The sequence below is a fragment of the Mauremys mutica genome, chromosome 5 (genome assembly GCF_020497125.1).
Source record: "Mauremys mutica isolate MM-2020 ecotype Southern chromosome 5, ASM2049712v1, whole genome shotgun sequence".
Taxonomy (NCBI): domain Eukaryota; kingdom Metazoa; phylum Chordata; order Testudines; family Geoemydidae; genus Mauremys; species Mauremys mutica.
In genome coordinates, this window is record NC_059076.1 from 138,666,221 (window position 1) to 138,688,592 (window position 22,372).

At 46.1% G+C, this 22,372-nt stretch overlaps 1 protein-coding gene across 1 annotated transcript in view; it reads left to right on the forward strand.

The window, feature by feature from the left end:
* Positions 1–18,836, forward strand: part of SFXN5 (sideroflexin 5) — a 141,558-nt gene extending 122,722 nt beyond the window's left edge. The window contains exons 13-14 of the mRNA XM_045017488.1: positions 3,142–3,259; positions 18,763–18,836. Of these exons, the coding sequence (XP_044873423.1) occupies positions 3,142–3,259; positions 18,763–18,783 (139 nt within the window). The 3' untranslated portion in view covers positions 18,784–18,836. The remainder of the gene's footprint in view (positions 1–3,141; positions 3,260–18,762) is intronic.
* The last annotated feature ends 3,536 nt before the right edge of the window (positions 18,837–22,372 follow it).

Genomic DNA, 22,372 nt, shown 5'->3' on the forward strand with positions numbered 1-22,372 from the left:
CCGTCAACTCCTGTACTCCAGCACGACGAGAGGCGGAAGCAGAGTCGACGGGCCATAGTCTCAGTGACAGAGCTGTTAATAGGACCTAGGAGTCTTGACTTCCAGTTCTGTACTCTAATAGCTGAGCAAGGCTCACAATTTATTTACTGGGAAATAAACTAGTTCACTGTTTAACAAACAGTGAATTCATTCTTTTATCTGGTATGAGATGATTGCTTTGCAAACAGGAGGTTGTGGAACATCTAGCAGTTGAAATCAGATGTAGATTTTAGTTGGGGGGGCAGTTGTTGAGATATTAGACAGCATTCCAATTCCCTCTCTGCAAAATGCAGAAGACAATATTGAGCTAAATGTTATTTTGAAAACTGATTTGAGGACAAAGATCCTAAGGGCAGAAGAAAAGTGATCCTTCTCCACTAATTATGAATCATTTATCCTGAACTTCACAAATTTTAGAATCCAAGTTCCAATTAAGACATTACACTTCATGTGTTAATTAGTTTTTTTTTCTTTAAATCAAGCCATAACTCTTCTTAATTAGGAGGTTATAGCCATTGTAATTTGAACTGGCCTGAGTTTAAAACACTCCTGGAAGTCACACCTAGGAGCTGTACCAGTGATCATTTTAAATTGGTTTAATTTTGACTTGGGTGATTATAAGGACCCCAACTGGGCAGTAATTAAAAAGGGGGCAGCTTCCAAATTAAAGTGCCAGGGTGGTGTAAGCAATGATGTCTGGGTTCTAAACTGTGCTCCAGGGAAGCCAGAAAGAGACCAGTCTCTACAAGTTTCTCAGTAAGGGCTCTAATGGATCATGACATTTTAAGCACAAGTTGAATGCATCAGTTCCAGCAATCTCCTCTCTCCCAGAGAGAGGGGACCAGTTATCCACTTTTCATTGCTGGCAACTCTTGAAGGCTCGTTTTCCTGTAGAATAATCTTAGAACTTTGTTATAATATAATTAAGGGCCTGATCCTGAACCTCTTACGCAAACACAACTCCTGTTGCCTTCAGCAGGAATTCTGCCTGAGCATAGGCTACGAGGATTGCTCTTAAATCCTTTTCCAGGCTACTGATCACAGAACAGATGAATATTGGATAACACAGGCCCAGCTTACAGAGTGTACACTTAATGTAGAGCAGTGTTGTCTCCACTCACCATTAGTGAGGAGTTATGACTCTGGAGGAGAAAGGAGCTATGGTTGATTTACACCAGTTCAGGGTCTGGCCCTATTTTTATTCCCAAGCTTTACTCAAAGGAAAAATACAAATGCAGCTCTCAGCCGCCACCGTTGGTGAGACTGAGAGCACCTCAGGGGCTCGGCTAGCCACTTCTCTCGATGTAGAGAGCTGCTTCACTGCATGCCGTTTGTGACCTTACAGTGTTGTCTTGTGCACAGTCAGGCTGATCAGAGAGACAAATGGAAAGAAGAAATGTGAAAAGCCCTGAGTGATTATTTAAATGAAGAGTAGGAAAGGCGCTCTGGAAAACAGGGTTCTGTTCCCTACACAGCTACTGATCTGCTGGGTGTCCTGGAGCCAGTCCCTTCCCTTCTCCAGGCCTTCATTTCCCCTCCCACCCTCGGTCTGCCTTGCAGTTAAGATTGTAAGCTCTTTGGGGCAGGGTCTGTCTTCACTGCAGGGTTCACTCAGGCTCGTACTCGGGTCTTGTCCCTAACCCCTATCCTGTCCACATACAAAGCCCTCTCACCTGAGTTTGGTGGTGCTTCAAACCCAGGCTAGCTGGCCCAGCTGGGTCTGAGAGTTAGAGCTTGAGTTCTGCTTTCACTCGTGCTGGTAACCCACCCGCTTTGGAGTGAGGATGATTGTCCTCCAGTGCCTTCCCACAATTCCCCCCCTTGTGCTCAGAAGGACCGACAAGTTCTCCCACAACTCATAGGGAAAGAATTATAGAGTGGTTCAGCTCACTCCAGCGCAAAGAACCATGGGTTGTGTCCCCAGAAGTCCTAGTGGCACGTACCAGGGAGCACAGTACCGTGAGGATACAGTAACTCAGGTATTATGGCTTGGCAAGGTGGCAGCTCACACCCAGGCTAAGCTAACCCAGGTGCTCAGATGCAGGTGCTGATCACCTGAGTTAATTCTGCAGCGAAGGTAGGACAGGGGCCTCTAGCATCTGCTGTAATACAAATAGTCAATAATAGCTTGAGGGTAGGAAAAGCTACGGTATTTGTCCCTCTAAGTTGGTGTATCTTGCACAGAGCAGTAAGAAAAGCAACCAACAAGAGGGTCTACATCAAAGCAGCCCCACCATATTTCAACTTGCACATTTTTTTCAGCTGCAATGTGCATAAGTTACACATGGGTAAGTGTATATAAGGAGCTCTCAGTTGGAGTAAGGGGGAGGGACTCATCCTTGTGTTGATTTCCCTTTGCTGGCTATGGGAGAATTCCCTGGTGCAGGCACTGTGTGAGGCAGCCGCAAACACCCCCCTGTGGAGGGCATGCCAAGCTGGGGCTGGGAATGGGGGGTGGGGGGGAGGCATGATACGGCTGGGATCACAGCAGATGGCACTATGGCTATTTTGAGCAGCTCCAGGTTATGAGTTGCAAGGCTGCATCAACTTACAGAAATTCCTTCAGTTATGGGGCCACAGCAAACCCCTGCTAGCCCAGACAGGGCTACAGCTTTGTGTGCTGGGTCCCCAAGGGGCTTGGTATGCAATTGCATCCAGGGAGTCCAGCCTACACCAGCCTAGGCACATCACCTCTGAGTTCGGCCAGTTCACTTTAATGGAACTACTCAGGCCTGCAGGACTGGCCTCTTGTGTGTGCATAACTCCCTGTGGGGCAGATTATGGTGCTCGTACTCACCAGGAGAAGCATTGTCCTTTGTGAGTGGGTCCCATTGATCTCATTAGGACCACTCCCAGAGCAGGGTACCGCTTAACATGAGTAAGGGCCAGAGACCTGGTCCTTTCTCATGAATGTTTTGCCAGGAAGTCCTGAGCCAGGGAGACGGTCGGCTCTCGAGGTGGGATTTGGAGTCAGTCACAGACAGCGAGACTGCTCCACCGCTCCTTGTGCAGCACTAACAGAGCAGCAGAGCTTGTTTGGATGATGGCGCGGGGTAACCTGGTGTGTCCGTCAAACTAACAAAGCCTTGTTCCTCTTTACAGAACGTCTCTCCTGCGATCCCGTCCCCGGATGGTTCTCCCAGTGCAAGGCCTTGTGTGCCTCGCGGCCTTCGGCCTGGCTCTTCCCTTGGCCATCAGTCTCTTTCCACAGATGTCGGAGGTCAGTGCACGTCTAGTCTCTATTACACTGTGCAGCGCAAAGCAGAGGAGCAGCAGCTCCATTGAAGTCACCGCAACGTGGCAGCTTGTTTGCCTCCCCCAGCTAATGGTGGGCGAGATTTTATCAGGTGATCACAACCACAGCAGCCAACAGGATCTATAACCTCATGCAGGCTAAGGCTTTTGGAGAAGCCCCCAGCCAGAAGCGTCATTGGGAAGGTTGGTTGTTTCTAGCCTACGCGTACAGAGGGCCTGTGTGCAGGTGTGGGTTTGGTATGTGGAGAACACAGTGAATCACAAAAATGGATTGCTCTGTGGAATGTTTGATTGCTACCAGGCCTTCCTGTCCTTTGGCAGTCAGCTGTTGTCTCCTTGACTTAAATATGTGCTTGGTCTTGTTATATATATGGCCTCCGGCGTGCACATCACAGCTTGCTCAGCACATGGCAGTGCTTGCGTTGTCAGTAACAATGGCTGGATGCATACAGAGAGCCATGTTCATCTTTTATTGTCATGTGGGTTTTCCTTTCCTTTAGCTGGTGATTGGATCATACAACAATACCTGCCCTGGGTGATCAAAAAAAAGGTTGTGATTTTGTTATATTTATTACAAGGGATTTGATTCCTGAGGTTTGGATCAAATTAAGTGAAGGCTGAAGTTAACCAGTGATGAACTGAGTAACATAAGAACATAAGAATGGCCGTACCGGGTCAGACCAAAGGTCCATCTAGCCCAGTATCTATCTACCGTCAGTGGCCAATGCCAGGTGCCCCAGAGGGAGTGAACCTAACAGGCAATGATCAAGTGATCTCTCTCCTGCCATCCATCTCCATCCTCTGACAAACAGAGGCTAGGGACACCATTCTTACCCATCCTGGCTAATAGCCATTTATGGACTTAGCCACCATGAATTTATCCAGTTCCCTTTTAAACATTGTTATAGTCCTAGCCTTCACAACCTCCTCAGGTAAGGAGTTCCACAAGTTGACTGTGTGCTGCGTGAAGAAGAACTTCCTTTTATTTGTTTTAAACCTGCTGCCTATTAATTTCATTTGGTGACCCCTAGTTCTTGTATTATGGGAATAAGTAAATAACTTTTCCTTATCCACTTTCTCAACATCACTCATGATTTTATATACCTCTATCATATCCCCCCTTAGTCTCCTCTTTTCCAAGCTGAAGAGTCCTAGCCTCTTTAATCTTTCCTCGTATGGGACCCTCTCCAAGCCCCTAATCATTTTAGTTGCCCTTTTCTGAACCTTTTCTAGTGATAGAATATGTTTTTTGAGGTGAGGAGACCACATCTGTACACAGTATTCGAGATGTGGGCGTACCATGGATTTATATAAGGGCAATAATATATTCTGTGTCTTATTCTCTATCCCCTTTTTAATTATTCCTAACATCCTGTTTGCTTTTTTGACCGCCTCTGCACACTGCGTGGACATCTTCAGAGAACTGTCCACAATGACACCAAGATCTTTTTCCTGACTCGTTGTAGCTAAATTAGCCCCATCATATTGTATGTATAGTTGGGGTTATTTTTTCCAATGTGCATTACTTTACATTTATCTACATTAAATTTCATTTGCCATTTTGTTGCCCAATTTTTTTGTGAGATCTTTTTGAAGTAGAAAGTCCTATGTTCCGTGCAAGAAATAAATGGTTTAAATACAACACACGGCACCATTCCTGTTTGGCCTCCCTTCCCCTCCCATCCTTTTTTTCTCCCATAGGAGTTAGTTGGTTCACCCACTTCTGTCTTGAGGATTCTTAGGCTGTGCAGTAATCAGTTTTAACACACATTAATTGCAGGGAGGAGCGGGGACACAAAACATTTAAATGAGACATTTGAAAAAATGTACCTGGAAAGAATCCTCTCTGCTTGTACTTAAAGGGTAGCAGCTGTAGTCAAGAGTAACGCTGTAAAGACGACATTGGGCCCTCCATAGTTATTCTCTTTCAGTGATTCTAGTCAAATGTGCTCTGTTCACAAGTCAGTGTTTGTGTTTCTACCTGATGGCCCTGACAGCTCACCCTGGGCTCTGAGAGTCAAGCTGGGTTCATTCTTTTTCATTAGCATCCATAGTAAAGATTATGTGGTCAGAACTGAGCTGCCTCTTTTGCTTCTGGTGCATCAGGAAGAACACAGTCCTGCTCACTCTCCCATGTCTGTGTTGTCTCCGGAGTATTCATGTAGTGAACATTTGTTTTTGTTTATAAAGCAAGCCTCTATGACCGGAAGACATACAAGGAGCAGATCCGTGTTCTTGCAGCTTGTCTGAGTATTCCACCTTCTCCATTTCATCTCTAGATTGTATCTTCAGGACAGGGACTGTCTTTGCTCCGTTTCTTGTGCAGCACAGTGCACATTGTTGGTGCCTAGCAACAAGAATGTGTTAGATTGTGTTAGATTTCACTTTTCGGCCAAAAGCCACACTTCAAAGCCAGTTTGATGTTCTCTTGCTTATGGGGTCACCAAAATGCCAGTCAAAAGAAGATGGGATACTTAACTGTTTTGTAGCGGAAACCATTCAAGTAAAACCGGAACTGGGGTCCAATCACAACTGCCACTGAAATTACTTGGGCCGAAATTCCTTGGGATAGTCATTAAGGCTTAAATTTTCAAAAATGTCCACTCATTGTTTGGCTCTCCATCTTAAGGCACCAAAGGCCTGATTTCCAGAGGCAATGAGCACCCAATGAAGCCACAGGTATCTAAAGTTTGTTATCCAAAAGCTGAAGCATCCAAAATTATATGCCCTCTGTGAAGGTTTTTGGGCCTTAAAAAAAGAGAAAAAAGTCCGTGCCTTAGTTTTCCTATCTGAAAAATGAGTCTAACAGTGCTTACGGACATCTGTAAGGCACTTTGAGCTCTTTGGGTGAAAAGTGCTGCTATTGATATTTTGGTCTGACAGGTTATATTGATGTTAATGGCCATATCAATCCTAGCTCTGTTTAAATTACAGAGAAAAATTAATGTCTATCTTGTATCAAAGACTATTACAATTGCAAACAATGGTGACTTTTAAAATGGTACAAAGATTAATTGAAAGTGACCTTCTAAAAGCAAAAAAAGTGTTACCCACAGTGTAAACATGAATCAGAGCTGATTAGCCACTAAAACAGACTGATGTGCTCTCTGCCCACACATCATGTCAGTGAAAGGAAGCCATTACAGCCAGTGGTGTATTGCTCATTATCCACGGGGTTCTCAGCTCTGGTCCCTCAGCTTCAAGAGAACTGAAGTCCTGCTGTGGGAACTTTGAGGTATCAAGCATTTTTATATTCAGTCTTATCAGACTCCCAGTCTTTTACAAAGTGTTGCCGTTTGCTGAAGGGTGTGTGTAAATATCCAGTCCTGCAGAATCTGATTCCGATCTGTTTAGTTGCTGATGAGCTTTGGAGACGTTCAGCACCTAGGAAGTGAATGGAGTAGGTCAGTTCTCTAAAACCATAATCTCTTCAGAGCCAGTTCTTCACAGACTTGGCTAGGGGTCCTGTCACAGCCCATCAGTCCTGAGTCTCAATTCAGGATCTGAGCGTGTGATGTGTTTGGCTTATGTGTGTGCACTAGTGGCCCACGAAATCTGCCAGACCTGCTTCCTCTCCCGGCTATGCTAGCAGACCTTCCTGTGTGGCTGGATACGAACTCTGTGCCCAGTGCTACAAGTATTTGTTTTGTTTGTGGAGGTAGTAGGTGTAAAGCAGCTATAGATCGGACATTAGAGGCAGTCTACTTGGAACAAGCTATGTCCATGGAGCAAATGGAGTGTAACCAGGGTATTCTGCTCCAAAGAGGGACCATTTAAAATAACAGTAAATGAGCCAAATTTGACTCTGTTATGCATGTACTACCCTACTGACGTCGGTGATTAAATAAGCCTAGCAGCTGATTCACTGTTAAGCTCTTTCTTAGCTTAGGAGCTTCAGTGGCTTTTTGTTCTCAGTTTAGTTTAGTGGACCGAAGTGGGGAGCCTAGGTCGTTTAATGTATTTATTTTGATTGTGTTGAGCTCCCATTGTTGACTCTGAGCACTTTACAAGATGTACAGGAAACAGTATTGCTCAGAGTTAAAGCCCTGTCACAGATTTAAAGGGGTGCCCCAGCAACCTATGCAAAAGCCAGAGACCTTAATAGCAATTCCTGTCACCAATCCTCTACTTCCCCACCCTGTCAAGCTGCTTGCTCCCCATAGGCCTGAGAAAAATGGTGAGTTTTGCCACATTCTGAAGATTAATGAAGCAGGCCATTTGGCTGGTTTTTTTAAGCCATAAGAGTTGACCTGCTTTCATTTACACCAATGTAGGTCAGAAATAGCTGCCTCAGAGTCAGTGGAGTTACACCAGTTTAAAGCCAGTGTAAGTGAAATCAGAATCTGGCCTTAAAACTGTCTTCATAGACATTAGAATAGTAACCCTTGAGTTGATCAACCAAGCTTTGGGAAAGTTAGTGCATCAAAATTGTCTTGGACCCATATCTAATCAAAGTCAGAGCCCCAGGGGTTCTCTGATTCACTTCATACTGCAGACCTGTGCTCCAGAAGCTCAATTTTCTTTTCTTTTCTTTTCTTTTTGCCCTTATGGTTGTGAAGATAACCCTGAAAACAGACACCAAGTGTAAACCAATGCAGTGATATCTCCTTGGGTCTGCAGCAAGTCTAAAACATTATGGGAATATGGTGGGAATTATCCCATTAATCTCAAGAGGGTGTTGACTCTGAAACCTAATTGCAGCATTAAGTATTTCACTGCAGATAGCTTTAGCAGAAATATCCAGTTAATATTCTTAGCTCACCATCTCAAACTGCTTCCCATGACTCTTGCAGCATCTCCTGCCCAGCTGCTGTTACCTACAACATACTCACTGACTGTCCCTCCAGTGCAGTTATGCATTGCCTGTACAAACATCTCCAACATATCCAACACTGAAAATGGGAATTGCATAAAATCAATTGAATTCAGCATCCCAATAAATAAGCCAGGGGCTACCCTACTGAGTTCATTGTTCACGTACATATTTAATTAACTCAGACCCTACATTTTCTATTTAAAAGAAACTTCTGCACAATTTCCAGTCTGCTGCACCTGCAGAGTCCAGGAATCTTGCTGCCGAATCCAGGTCCAGCATGCTGTGTAGTGCACGGGGCTCTGGTTACAAGGGCTGAAGCATCTGGAAGAGGAGTCAGTGACAGAGAGACCCAGGCCCCATCACAGGCTCCGTTTAAAGACTTTTAGTAGCTGACTAGATGTAGGACAAACCATCACCAAGAATGAGGCTGATTGCAATTGAAATTCTTTTCTTAAAAATAATCTTCCCTTCGGCTCTCCAGGGCAAGAGGAAAAACATCTAAAATACAAGACTGAGCTATTGTTTTCCAATCTGTTTCAGCCTTCATCTTGTTGGCAGGCTGCATTAGAAAAGCAAAAGGTTAATGAGCCAATGTGCAGTGGGATTATTGCAGTAAAGATGACAGTGAACCAGTAATTACTAATTAGATGCAGTTTAACAGGAGGAACAAGTGAAATCTCCTCTTCACCAACTGTCAATAATTAGCAGATTTGGTGAGGTTGAAATGTGTCCACAGTTAAAAGGCTGATTTTTTAATGAAATGGCACTTGACAAAAAGAGCTGTATGGAGGTCACAGACATAGCCCTCCAGAAGCATCCTTATATCATATCAGATGCAAGGCAACAGGGGTTCTCCAAGCAACCCTCTCTCCCTTAGGACTGCCTTGCTTGAGGGGATTCTCTACAGTAGTTTTGTCCGACATGGAGAGGAGTGGGGGAAAGGATTTGCCAGCTGCTGGGGGTGGGGAGATGTTTAAGAAGTGAGAAGTATGGTGGTTTGTCTTTAGTCCCAGGCATGAGGGATGGTGTCCTTAAATGCTGATGGCTTTAGGCAGCGTAAAAGCTCATTGGCCAAAACTGACATTTATGGTCAAGGTTGGCCTTGAAAACTGCCCTTCTTGTGACAAGTGCCCTGAGGTCTTGAATGTCCACAAGTGTCACAAGTCACACATTTTGGTTGCAGGCTCATGACTTTATGGTTTTATCTGGCTTGGGCTTCACTTGAGTTGAAGTCATTTTTGACAGATGTGAGGGCTGAACCAGTAGCCTTTATTATTCGTCATATAGCAGTAGATAAACCATTTCATTCTGCACAGTGATAGGATCATGCCCTCGCTATTAGCCAGGATGGGCAGGGATGGTGTCCCCAGCCTCTGATTGCCAGAAGCTGGGAATGGGCGACAGGGGATGGATCACTTGGTGATTACCTGTTCTGTTCATTCCCTCTGGGGCACCTGGCATTGGCCACCATCAGAAGACAGGACACTGGGCTAGATGGACCATTGCTCTGACCCAGCATGGCTGTTCTTATGAGCTATGGGGAGGATCTTATTCTCTCATTGGGCCATTCTTTACCTTTTATTTTGGCATCTGGGACTGTTTAATTTAGATGGAAGGATATATCTGCTCTACTGGATCTCACCCCAGTAACCAAAGGGAGGGAGCATGGTCTACTGGTTAAAGCATGGGACTGGGAGTCAGGAGACCAGTGTTTTAGTCCCAGCGCTGACTCTCTGTGTGACCCTAAGCAAATCACTTCATTATCTGTACCTCAGTTTCCCCATCTGTAAAACGGGACTAATACTGACCTACCTCCCAGGCCTGTTGTGAGGCTTAACTGTCTTTTCACCAGAGCCACTGGAAACTCTTTATAGAGTGCTCTAGACTGACAAAGTGCTACTAGTCCCAAATGCTGACGTCTTTCACATTTTCAGTCCTTTACTGAGTGGCTACTTGGGTTAATAGGCTCAGAGAGGGTCCCACGGCACAGCAGAAATACTGGAATATATAACTCAGAAAGGGGATTGCACACTAAAAACTATAGTTTGCTGCACAAGAAAAGTTCCCGCTATTAGCCTGAGGCAGCAAAGTGCATCAGCTCAAACCGGCAGACCAGACCCTCTCTGTCGGAACTGTACAGCCTGCTTTCAGAAAGGTTTTGATCAGCCTCGATTTAAAGCAGAAGGTCTTTTGCCCATTTGTTTCTTTGAGGTTTCAATTCCCACCCATCCCTTCCTTTCTCCCTCCTGTCAACCTTTTCCAAATAAGATGACAAAGCAAGAAGAGATTTGAGAAAACGACTTGCCTCGTTGAGGCAATCTCTCTTCTCTCCAACTCACTTGCTCGCTCTTTCCCATCTCTTGTTTTCTTTCACCTGCACCAGCTGTTCCTCTGTCTGAGGGCAGGGTTCACAGGCCTGGCGTGTGTTTCCTGAGGAGCCAGTTTTCACATGCTGTTTTTCCTTTGGCCTTGCCCTTTGGCCTTCCCTTCACACCTCCACTCCACTCCCCCATCCCACCTTGACAGCCTGGCATCTGCAGAACACCTTTGCTGCAAAAACAACCAGGGCAAAAAAAAAAAAAAATCACAGTCGCTCGCTTCCTGTAGAGCAGATTCCTCCAACGAGTACACCCTTTCGTTTACCTCTAATTGTGATGCTCTCGGAGGCTGCTGTCTGGGAGATCATTAGTACAGCGAGGTGCCGTGCGTTCTGAAGGCATTAAGAAACACCCAGAGCCTGTGTGAGTACTGGAGCATGTAAAAAGCACCAGCAGAGAGCATGATTGTTCAAACTGAAAGGATCTTTTTTTAGTTCTCCAAGGAAATAAGATGAAATGAAATGTTGGCAATAAGAATCAGAAAACATTTTCCAATGTCAGTTCTGTGTGTTGCAAATACCCCGCAACTGTTCCTCTCCCACCTGGCTCCGACCCTTGCGTCCACTCCTACCTTCTCCCCTCCTATCACGTGGAACTGCCCCGTCTATCCCTACTCTCCCCATCTCCAACAGTGACTCCACTGTCATGCAGGCGGGAAGAAGCCCTGAGCTACTACTTTTCTCTGAGCTAAGCAGCTGCTGAGCCAAGTGACTGCAGCTATTTGGTCCTTCCTGCTTCCAGCCTGCCCTCTGCTCCAGTCTACCCCAGAGATGGCTGCATTTTAATGGGGAAGCAGTGTGCAGAGAGTTTGTAAAGGGAGATGGAGTCATCAGAACAGTAGTCTTAGTGAAGGAGCCACTGTGGTCATCTAGTTTGACCTCCTGTATAACACAGCCCCTAGGACTTCCCCAAAATAATACCTGTTCGAACCAGAACATATCCTTTTAGAAGAGCATCCAATCTTGATTTAAAAATTGCCAGTAATGGAGAATCCATCACAGCCCTTAGTAAATCGTTCCAATGCTTAATTCCCCTCACTGTATCATGCCTTCTAGTTATAAAAAGCCCAAGGCACCAATGATCACAATTGTCTGACAGAATCCCTCGGCGTTATTTGAAACTCTGTTTTTGAGAACGTAGCTGGGGCGAGAGAGGGGAATACATTGGTGAGGTGTCGGATTGCCTCACTGCACCAGCCCACTCCTCCTCCTCCTCGCCTCAGTTGGACAACATCCACACATTCCAGGTGTCACCTATTGGCAATGATCTCCCAGAAGCAGCATCTGCCTCCACAGCAGACTCCTGGGAGTTTTTCTTGTGGGCAGCCTGTGGAATCTCTTTAGAGCCTTGTTACTATTAAAGGAACGCGGGAAGCCCCATGCTTCCAGCATAAATCTGTGCAGTGTCCTTCTGAGTCATGCTTCAGCAGGAGAGAAACATGCATTGCCCCTTCAATATGGAAAGAAACTAAACTTTATAAAATGAAGAGGCCTTAATAGCTACAGAGATGTATCTAGCTATCTAATCTCTCCATCTATCTGTTTTATACTGCTGCCCATCTCCGTAGCATCTCTGAGCACCTTCCATGTAAACTCCATAGCAATAGCAAAGTCCCTTGTGAAGTCACGGCCACTTCTCCCTTTGTGGGGTACGTGGTAGGTTGCCAATTTAAATCTAACCCAGACTGATAGCAGATGGAAGATATTTCCTGGTGGCAGCTTGGAGACTTGTGTAAAATGAGTTGGATGGTCAGAATCCAGGTTCTAATGAACAGACATCTGAGTCATAGCTGGCACCTCAGTTGTCATCAGTTGGGGTTGAATTGATTAATGGCTGACCTGCCTTGTTCTCAAGATCTCAGTGACCAGCTTGGGGGAAGCATACCTCCCTTCTGCCCAGGCTGTGCCTGTGCTGCAGAGAAAGAGATGGACATTCTGTCTTCAGAGGTCCCTGTTCCCAGCACGAGTCGCTCTTCGGAAGTTATTGAAAATGAGGCAGCAGTTGAACAAGACAGTTTGAGTTAGAAATGTCTCTTTGCACCCAAGTGTAATTACGAGACACACTGGCATTTCTCATCCCTTGAATGTCACAAGTGAGCAATGTTCAGGTTTATTCAGTGCCCAGATTTTTGTTCCCAGGCCCCTGTCAAAACAACTTTGATGTGTGAGTAGGTTGATCTGTGTTTTGAAGTCTGTTTACAATAGTGGCAATTTGTTACCTGACCCAGTCACCACATTTTTGCCCTTTCAATGTGGTGCCTCTGAAGCTCGAAAGCTCGTCCTTTCCACCAACAGAAGCTGGCCCAATAAAAGATATTACCTCACCCACCTCGTCTCTCTGCCTAATACAGGCATGTCACTGTTGCTTCCAAAGGAGCTATTAGGAGATGAGTCTTTCTCCCATTGAAATCAAGTCCAGGTGAAGTTAGTGAGAGAAAAGGGTGCTCAGCGCCTTGCAGGATCAGGCCCTAACCCTGTAGTCTTGATCCCTAGAGCAGTAGTTTGAAGAATTGCCTTGAACTGAACAGTTATTTGTGGTCATTTAATGTGGATGAGGAGAGAAAGAACCCCTTTGTATGGCAGAAGGCTTCAATAACAATGTCAGAAAGGGATCTGGTTTCATGTTTATATCTCTGTCCCTGGGATACAGGTTCAAGTATGTAAACTATCCATCCTGCAAGCACAAACTCCTGCAGGTGTGTGGGTGCTGGTGGGCATAAAAAACATTCCTGACACCATCTCTTTTAAGGAATCTTCACCTCCTGATACCTATAAGCCATTAAGAGTCAAAAGAAAGAGCTGACATCCCATAACTCTAGGTAAATAGCTAAACATTAACCCTTAAAGAGGCTTGAAAGCCATACTTAAAAGGCACTTTATAGAAAGAAACCATTTTTCCAGGGCCTGCTAATTGACTTCTTTCTTCAGGACATTTCTCAACAGTCCCTTACTCAAAGAGATGGCTGCTGTGCCTCTCCCCTAAGTGCAGTGGCCACACTCCAAGTGAGGTGTTAAGGACACATGGCTGCTTAGCAAGCAGAACTGTTCCAGATTTGCTTGCCATAAGAAGAATTAGTTAATGTATAGAAGTTCCAACTAACAAATCAAATTTCCCAAAGGCCAGCGATTATAGTCATGCCCTTTGGCCTTTCTAACTGTTTAAAATTTGTAGTATATTCCTGATAGTCCCATTCATTGTCCCGTCCAAAAGAAGGAGACACCTTGAAAGCATGAGATTCTCAAGCAGATTGTTTGGCGTCTCAGAAGCTACAGCAGCTTCCCTAAATCCTGTAACATCCATCACACTATCCTAGTATATCATATACCTGCAGAGATTGTATATTCACCCCCAAACAGCCAGGAGTGTTTTCTCCTGCTATGCGATCTGTGTGAGGGATTCTCCTTAAAATGGACTTAATCTGGTTTTATTGCTCATTTTCACCTAAAGAGAAAAATTGTCACCGTCAGAACTATGTGCTGCTGATGCTGAAGATTGAGAGAGAAAGGAGTCTTATGCAGTGTTTTTGTAGCCATGTTGGTCCCAGGATGTTAGAAAGACAAGGTGGGTGAGGTAATGCCTTTTATTGGGCCAACCCACACACCTGCAGGAGTTTGCACTTGCAGGATGGATAGTTTACATATTTGAACCTGTGTCCCAGGGACAGACATAAAAACATGAAACCAGATCCCTTTCTGACATTGTTTTTGAATTGGGAATAAAATCCTCATGAGAATACAAGATATTTTATTCCGATAAATTATTACCTCACCCACCTTGTCTCTCTAGAGAAGGGAGTTGGTATTCACTCTTCCGTCTTTCAACACTTCAAGAGACAATGGCACTTGCTTGAAACACTGTGACTTCATTTGTCATCAAGGAAAGCTTCCATTATACCGCTCTAGGTTTGGCCAATATCAAAATACCAGTTTCATTTCTCTAACACTCCACAGCACACTCACTAATCACATCATTGATATGCAGCTCCCTTTGGAGTGTAATGTAGCCTTGTTTAGCTATGCAGAGCAACACTACGAGAGATGAGGACAGGAAGTCAAGAAGCAGGCTGTGTCCACTTGAAACCACTGGGAATGCGGGAGTTAGGTAAGGAGAATTTGATCCTTACCAATGTCCTTGTTTCTTCAATAGGGATTCATAGGGAGAAAGTATCAGAGGGGTAGCCGTGTTAGTCTGGTTCTGTAGAAGCAGCAAAGAATCCTGTGGCACCTTATAGACCAGGGGTCGGCAACCGGTGGCTCGCGGCTCGCCAGGGTAAGCACCCTGGCGGGCCAGCCCGGTTTGTTTATCTGCCACGTCGGCAAGTTCGGCCGATCGCGGCTCCCACTGGCCGCGGTTCGCGGTCCCAGGCCAATGCGGGAGGCAGGAAGCGGCGCGAGCCGAGGGATGTTCTAGCTTGCTTCTTGCTTGCTTATATATACACCTGCCCCTGGAAATTTCCACTGCTTGCATCCGAAGAAGTGGGTATTCACCCACGAAAGCTCATGCTGCAAAACGTCTGTTAGTCTATAAGGTGCCACAGGATTCTAGACTGTCTGTGGACATCCCCAGGTCATCTTCTAGGTAGGCTAGTCCTGATCTTTCCATATCTGCTTTAGCTGGCATGGACCCCACCGCACCAGAATCCAATCTACAGCATAAACTTCCTGATCTCCTGACTAGTGAGTAAGGAATCTCTCCCCCTGCTTGCTATGTTAAATGCCCCCACACAGCTAACTTCAGAAGGACTTCCTCTTCTGGGGGAGAGTTCTCAGCCCACTGCAACTGCTCACTTTAAGGTCATACATGGTTCTGGCTTGTGCCTGCCTCTGATCTTAAGAGACATTTTATAGGACCAGGATTGCGGCAATCTCCAGTTGTTGGCTAGCAAACAGCTGTCTCGATGTGCACTTACCTTCTGCTATACATGCCACACACATAATCAGGACTTCCCTACAGAATGAACAAACTTCTTTTTTTGTTCCATGTGAAAGGGCATCAGAAGCCTGCCCTTGACCAGTCGTGGTTCTGCCCCTTCATCTGGTTCTCCTTTGCGTGGGAGGAAGTTCTCTGCCTTTGCCTTGAGGTCACCTGTTTTCTATCTGTGGTGATGAACTTTGTTAATTGATTCAGTCACATGCGTGGGAATTGCCACTACATGAGTGCTTGTAGGCAGTAACTTCACGTTACGCATGTGTTAACCTCTGAGCTTCTATCCTGCTCACGTCTAATGCGCTAATGGCTGCAGTATCTACATGCCAAACACAGGGCATCGTTGCTCTTCAAAAGGACCATCCTTTCCACTCCCTCCTTAATTTCACGCCACTGTCTTAGTGTCAGGGTGTTACCAACTCTCACGATTTCACTGCAAGCTTTGCAATATTTGATATTCTTCTTAAAACCCCAGCTCCTGAAGATAACTGATTAGGTATGAATCTTGGCTTTCGTTAACAAAAAACAAACTTTTTAGTCTTTATGATTGTGGAGAAAAACTTCAAAACATGTCCTGAATGGCCCCAATGGTTCAGAAACCACTAGGCAAAAAAAAGATTTATTTTTTTTAAATCTCATGGTTTTAAGCCAACCTCATGATGTTTTGGAGCCTGGCTAATGATGCTCAAATGCCTGGGGCTGTCAGTACTAAGGCTGACACTGCAAATTTGGAGAAGACTCTTCACAGGGATTCTGAGAAGGTTTTGTGCAGCAAACTGAGCTTTGTGTCACATTCTAAAGGTTGCGAGACTCAAGTGTGTTCAGAAGGCAGAGTCCGAGAGTTCCATCCTCTCCATCTCAGCTGTCTTTGTGGCACACTCATAGACTTTAAGGTCAGAAGTGACCATCATGATCTTCTAGTCTGACCTCCTGCACAACGCAGGCCACAGAATCTCACCCACCCACTCCTGTAACAAACCCCTGACCTATGTCTGAGCTATTGAAGTCCTCAACTTGTGGTTTAAAGACTTCAAAGTGCAGAGAATCCTCCAGCAAGTGACCCGTGCCCCACGCTGCAGAGGAAGGTGAAAACCCCCCAGGGCCTCTGCCAATCTGCCCTGGAGGAAAATTCCTTCCGACCCCAAATATGGCGATCAGCTAAACCCTGAGCATGTAGGCAAGACTCACCAGCCAGACACCCAGGAAAGAATTCTCTGTAGTAACTCAGATCCCACCCCATCTAACATCCCATCACAGGCCACTGGGCATATTTACCACTAATAGTCAAAGATCAATTAATTGCCAAATTTAGGCTATCCCATCATACCATCCCCTCCATAAACTTATAAAGCTTAGTCTTGAAGCCAGCCATATGTCTTTTGCCTCCACTGCTCCCCTTGGAAGGCTGTTCCAGAACTTCACTCCTTGGATGGTTAGAAACCTTCGTCTAATTTCAAGTCTAAACTTTCTGATGGCCAGTTGATACCCATTTGTTCTTGTACTTCCTGATGGCTAAGGGAGTCCGTTATGGAAATAACTGGGCCACGCCTGTGGAGGGCTTAAAGATTAAACCCGGCAGTGGAAGGCCAAACAAAACACAGAATTGTTCTCTGCTCGAAATGGCCCAGATATAGAGGGTAAACTATGTAATCTCCTTGGGTGGTAGCTGTCTGTTCGCTCCGTTTAAAAAAATATATATTGGAATTGAAAAAGGTACAGAAAGGGGCAACAAAAATGGTTAGGGGTAGGGAACCACTTCCATATGTGGACAGGTTAATAAGACTGGGACTTTTCAGCTTGGAAAAGAAATGACTAAGGGAGGATATGATTGAGGTCTATAAAATCATGATTAGTGTGGAGAATGTAAATAAGGAAGTGTTATTTACTCCTTGTCATAACACAAGAACTAGAGGTCACCAAAGAAAATTAATAGGCAGCAGGTTTAAAACAAACGAAAGGACATATTTATTCATACAACGCACAGTCAACCTGTGGAACTCCCTGCCAGAGGATGTTGTGAATGCCAAGACTATAACTGGGTCAAAAAGGAGATAGAGAGTTTCATGGAGGATAGGTCCATCAATGGCTATTAGCCAGGATGGGTGGGGATGGTGTCCCAACCTCTGTTTGCCACAAGCTGGGAATGGGCGACAGGGGATGGATCACTTGGTGATTCCCTGTTCTGTTCATTCCCTCTGGGGCACCTGGCACTGGCGACTGTCGGAAGACAGGAGACTGGGCTGGTCGACCTGGGCTAGGTCGACCAGTGTGGCTGTTCTTATGTTCCTTAGTGCAGAGGAAGGGGACATAAAGTTTTCACTTCTTGCCAATAGGTGAACTGAGAGGAAGGGGCAACATTATTACACTCTGCCCAGGGCAACAGAAAGGGTTAATCTGTCAGTGCTTCTCACTGGCTGCCTCCTGCATTTGCAACAGCTTCTAACACAGAAGGCCCCAGCACCTACCTGGTGGTCCTTCAAAACCCACAAAGCTTGTCCTGTGGCTCTCCACCCTTTCTTGTGCCTGAGCCCTCCTCTACCTGTCACATTTGAGTAGACTCCAGAGTGTGGGGTTTGTCTTGTGTGTGATATGCAAAGTGCTGCCTGCTCTTAAGGGAGGGGCTCTGGAAGTAATCTCAGGGAAGACAATGCAATCATTGTATGAAAGGGTACGAAACAGGTGACTGCTACCAGAGGGAGGTGTATCCCACAGAGGGCTGAGTCCGCCTCTGCTCCCTGCTGATCTCGTCCCTCCGTGTGAATTCACTGCCCATGCTCATGAAGGACTAACAGCACTAGTGGGAGCTAGGCAAGGATTGTGCCGAAAGTGTCCCTTCACATCCCTCTGCCAGAGCTGCTCCTGCCCTGCCTGGAGCACTTCACGCCATCCCAACCCTGCAGTGGCGGATTAACCACTGGGCCAACAGGGCCCATGCCCAGGGGCTCCGGCCCTGAAAAATGGGCGCGCCCCAACCCACTCTGCCCATCCAGCCCTCCTGCCGGCGAGCGAGGTCAGGGCGTGGGTTCTTGCCTTGCTTCACCCACCCGGCGCTCCTGCAGAGGAGCGGTGCAAGCCTCCATGCCCAGACTCAGCTCCTCAGGAGTGCCCGGCAGGCAGAGTGGGGCAAGCCACCATGAACTGACCCCATGTCCCCGGCAGGAGCACCGGGGCGGGGGGAGGGGCCCACACTTGCTCTGGCCCAGGGCCACCCTGTACCTATGATGCATGTGACCAACTCTGCCCACTGGGTTCCCCTTTAACCGCCACATCAAGACTCTGCTCTTGGAGCCCTTCACGGCTTCTGCTCTGCCTGCGGCTCAGACTTTGTCTCCTATTGTCTCTCCCCAGGCCTCTGCACACCACTTGTGAGGCCCCTCTCAATTCCCTGTTCCTTTCCTCCGCCTCCATTTGTCGTCACTTCCCCACAGGGCACAGGGCATCCTTTCAATCCCAGATGTCCACGACCCCACCTGTCAAGCTTTCACGAGGGTCACAAGAAATAAACTTGTATTTAAAAAAAAAAAAAAATCAAAATGGAAAAATAATGAGCGTTTTTTAAACAATTCCCACCTCTGGCTCTCTGGTCCAACCTGACTTCTTGCTTTCTTTTAGGCTGTAAGCTCTCTGGGGCAGAGGCTGTATCTCTGCGGGCGGAGCACTTTGCCAGCTGTAGCCTAGCCAGGTTGCATGATGGGTTTATGATGCAGATTAAGGTCCCTCCCGGATGAGGATGAAAGCACACATGTGCGCCCCCCTCCTCCCCCAGCCCTCAAGCTTTCTCCTTTAACACTTTGAACCGGGGAGGCTGTTTTCTACCCACTAATGCAAAAGAAAAAAAAAGCACCTTGGCGATTCTTGACTTTCCCTTCATCACCAGACAGTACTGAAAGCTCTTAGGGAATGTCATTCCTCCATTTCAAATTCCATACTTTAAAGTGCCAAACAAAAGGCCATGATCAAAGCAGATGGAAAGAAATGAGTCATTAAAGCCCTCGATAGTGCAAGTAATCACTGGCTAAATGGCTTGGCACCCAGCAGCTGTGCAAGTATCTTTGTTCCCTGTATTTCTCGTGTATCCAGCCTCACTTCTCACAGTTTATGCTTTTGTTTGGTTATGTACATCGTGCCAAATTCATGCACCTTTGTTATTAACAATGCTGCACACCACAGCCACTCAGAACTTCCTGGTGACAGCGGGGATAGAATCCAGATCCTCCTGCTCCAGCAGCCTTTGAACTACTCTCTTTGGTATGAGCAGTATAGGGCCGATGACACACATTCAGGCAGTTTTGATTCCTTCCAGCAGAGGGCATTGGGGACCACACAAGCCTGTTCATTATGACACTTGTCAGTGAGAGCATTTAAAGAATAATCCACCTGAGCTTTCTAAGCTGCATGGAGAAAATTCAGTATGAAAATATATTGGGGTCTTTTCCACTCTTTCATTCTACAGACTGGGCATCGCTGATGGGGATTTGTGGAATGACCCAGTTTGCTGATCCACATAAGGGGGGAGAGAGAGTTGACTTAGTTGTGAGAGATAACACCTCAGATAGGGAATGTGTCTATCCAGGAAGTGAAGAGACCCCATGGTACAGAAGTGGCTTAGAGAGCATATTTCTAGTTGGTGCCTGTGGCTGAGAGGATTAGCAAGCTTAGCACATCCCCTTAGCTCTTCTTCCCCTGTTGGGGCTACAGATGATCCTGGCATAAGTGCCATCCACGGGTGGCTTGGCGGGGGTTGAGCGCCCGCTCCTGGATGGGACACTGGTGTGCATCTGTATTCATGCAGGTGTTGGTGCAAGTGAATTTGGCCCCAGATATTTAGAGGAAAGCAGTTGTGAAAAGCCTGCCTCCTGTCAGTGTAGCAAAAAAATTAGTAAACGTGGTTTGAAATAGTCAAACAAACCCGTACTGGGGAGCCTGGAGTCACAGATATTTCCAAATCTTGCAGAGTGACTGTGAAAATAACCTCTTGAGGGTTCTGGGTCTGTTGTGTCTTACCACTGCATATAAAATACCTTTGTGTCTACCAGCCAGTGCTACAAGCTGATCCTGGGATTTGAGTCAAGCCAGGCCCTTTCTAGCTCTCCCAGCATTGTCACTGTAACGCTTCCTGGGGCTACCCAGGGTTGGGAGGCACCTCACTACCACCTGCCTTTATGCCAGGAAGCCTTTTTTGCCTGCTGTGGGTCTGCTCCCAACTCCACCTGCCACCAGGAACACAAGCACTTCTCTCAGGAACCTGCTCTCTTTCGGCCAGTTAGTGATAGACTCACCCCACCTGCGAGCATCTCCCTGGAGGGTCCAGCCCCCTTCCACTGGACACTCATGACATTTCCAGGAATAGTACACCTCAGCTTACCAGTCCCACCCGAGAGCACACAAAACGTAGATATGCTTCTAGTGAAACCAAGCCAAACTTTAGCTAACAGAGACTAGAGATTCGAGTGATAGCAAGTAGAAGTATTGGAAACACAGGGTTACCTATAAAATAAAATCATCGCTGGCGTTCTACAGCCTAGACGTATTTAACTAAATACATCCATGTCTTATAGAGCAATGCTCACCCCAAAGTCCTTCCAGCCGTTTTCATCCAGGCCTGGCTGGGATCCTTCTTTCATGAGACGAAAAATGCTGCCAGCTTGTCCCCGAGGTAAAGAATCCAGGGTGTACCTCTATACACCCAGTTATACCCCCTAAAGTTCATTGTCTTTACTCAGAAACAGCATACCCCTCTCTTGGGTTTGTTTTTTCCTGTAGATTTTCTCTCGTATAGATTTTCCACGCTCTTGTTGAGGATCTGGCTCAGTATGCAAATAGCCGCCCATGGTAGGACATACAATGCACAGTACACACATGAGCAGACAGAGAGAGAGAAGGGTCTGCTACCCCCTTGCCTGTCCAAGGCCTGTCACTGCCTCGGGACCTGCCTTTAACTTCAAGGCTTTAAGAACTTAACTCCCAGGATAGATACTTAACTCCTTCAATATTATCCATATGTACATTTTTGAAATGATTATTGTGAGCAGTGAGCTACTGCCTCTTGGCAGAGACGTCACATGCCACCCTTTGGCAAAATAATATGTATACAGGGAATCCTGTAAAACCCTATGCATCCCTCATGCCATCTGTCAGTTGACACCAAAGGGTCCTTGGGCCACAGTCCCCAGCAATAAAGATTCTACAGGCCACATTGTCACATCCGTGCAATCTCATTGTCTCCACATTTTGTCAGTTGACTTCAATAGGATTGCCTGGGTAAAATTTGGCACTGCAAATTGGAATTCAATTAGCAGTTCTATTGATGATGCACGACACAAAGTAGATTCAGGCTCCCGCTTCCTGTGCTGGCTTTGCAGGGGTCACAGTAGTAAAAAGTAGTAAAAGCTTATTCTGCCAGCAGATCTGACTCTGGACACACCCAGGCATCAGGTCTGGTTAGTGAAGGGTGCCATTTGTACAATGTCACGTTGTGATGCAGCCAACAGTCATTGCAAGCTAGCACAATCAAACCACATGTGTTTTTATACAGCCAAATACCCGGTCATGCATCATGGGACAAGGAAAAGGCCCGGTTTGTAAAACAGGGCTAGAGTCTGGAAAGCAGTGACTGTAAAGGACTTGAGCTGAATGTGAGCTCCCAGGGTGACACAATCCTTGGATCCATAAACGGGGGGAATATTGAGTCGAAGTAGGGAGGCGTTATTACCGCTATATATGGCAGTAGTGAGACCAGTGCATATTTTTAAAAGGATGCTGAAAAATTGGAAAGGGGTCGGTAAAATGTTATAAGAATGATTCAAAGTCTTGTAAACATGCCGTACGTTGAGCATCTGGGTCTATTCGAAGAGATGATTAAGAGGCTGTTTAATAATAGTCGATAAGTACCTAGAGAGGGAGAAGATTTCTGAAAGCAGAGTGCTCTTTAATCTAGCAGATGAAGGCACAACAAGAT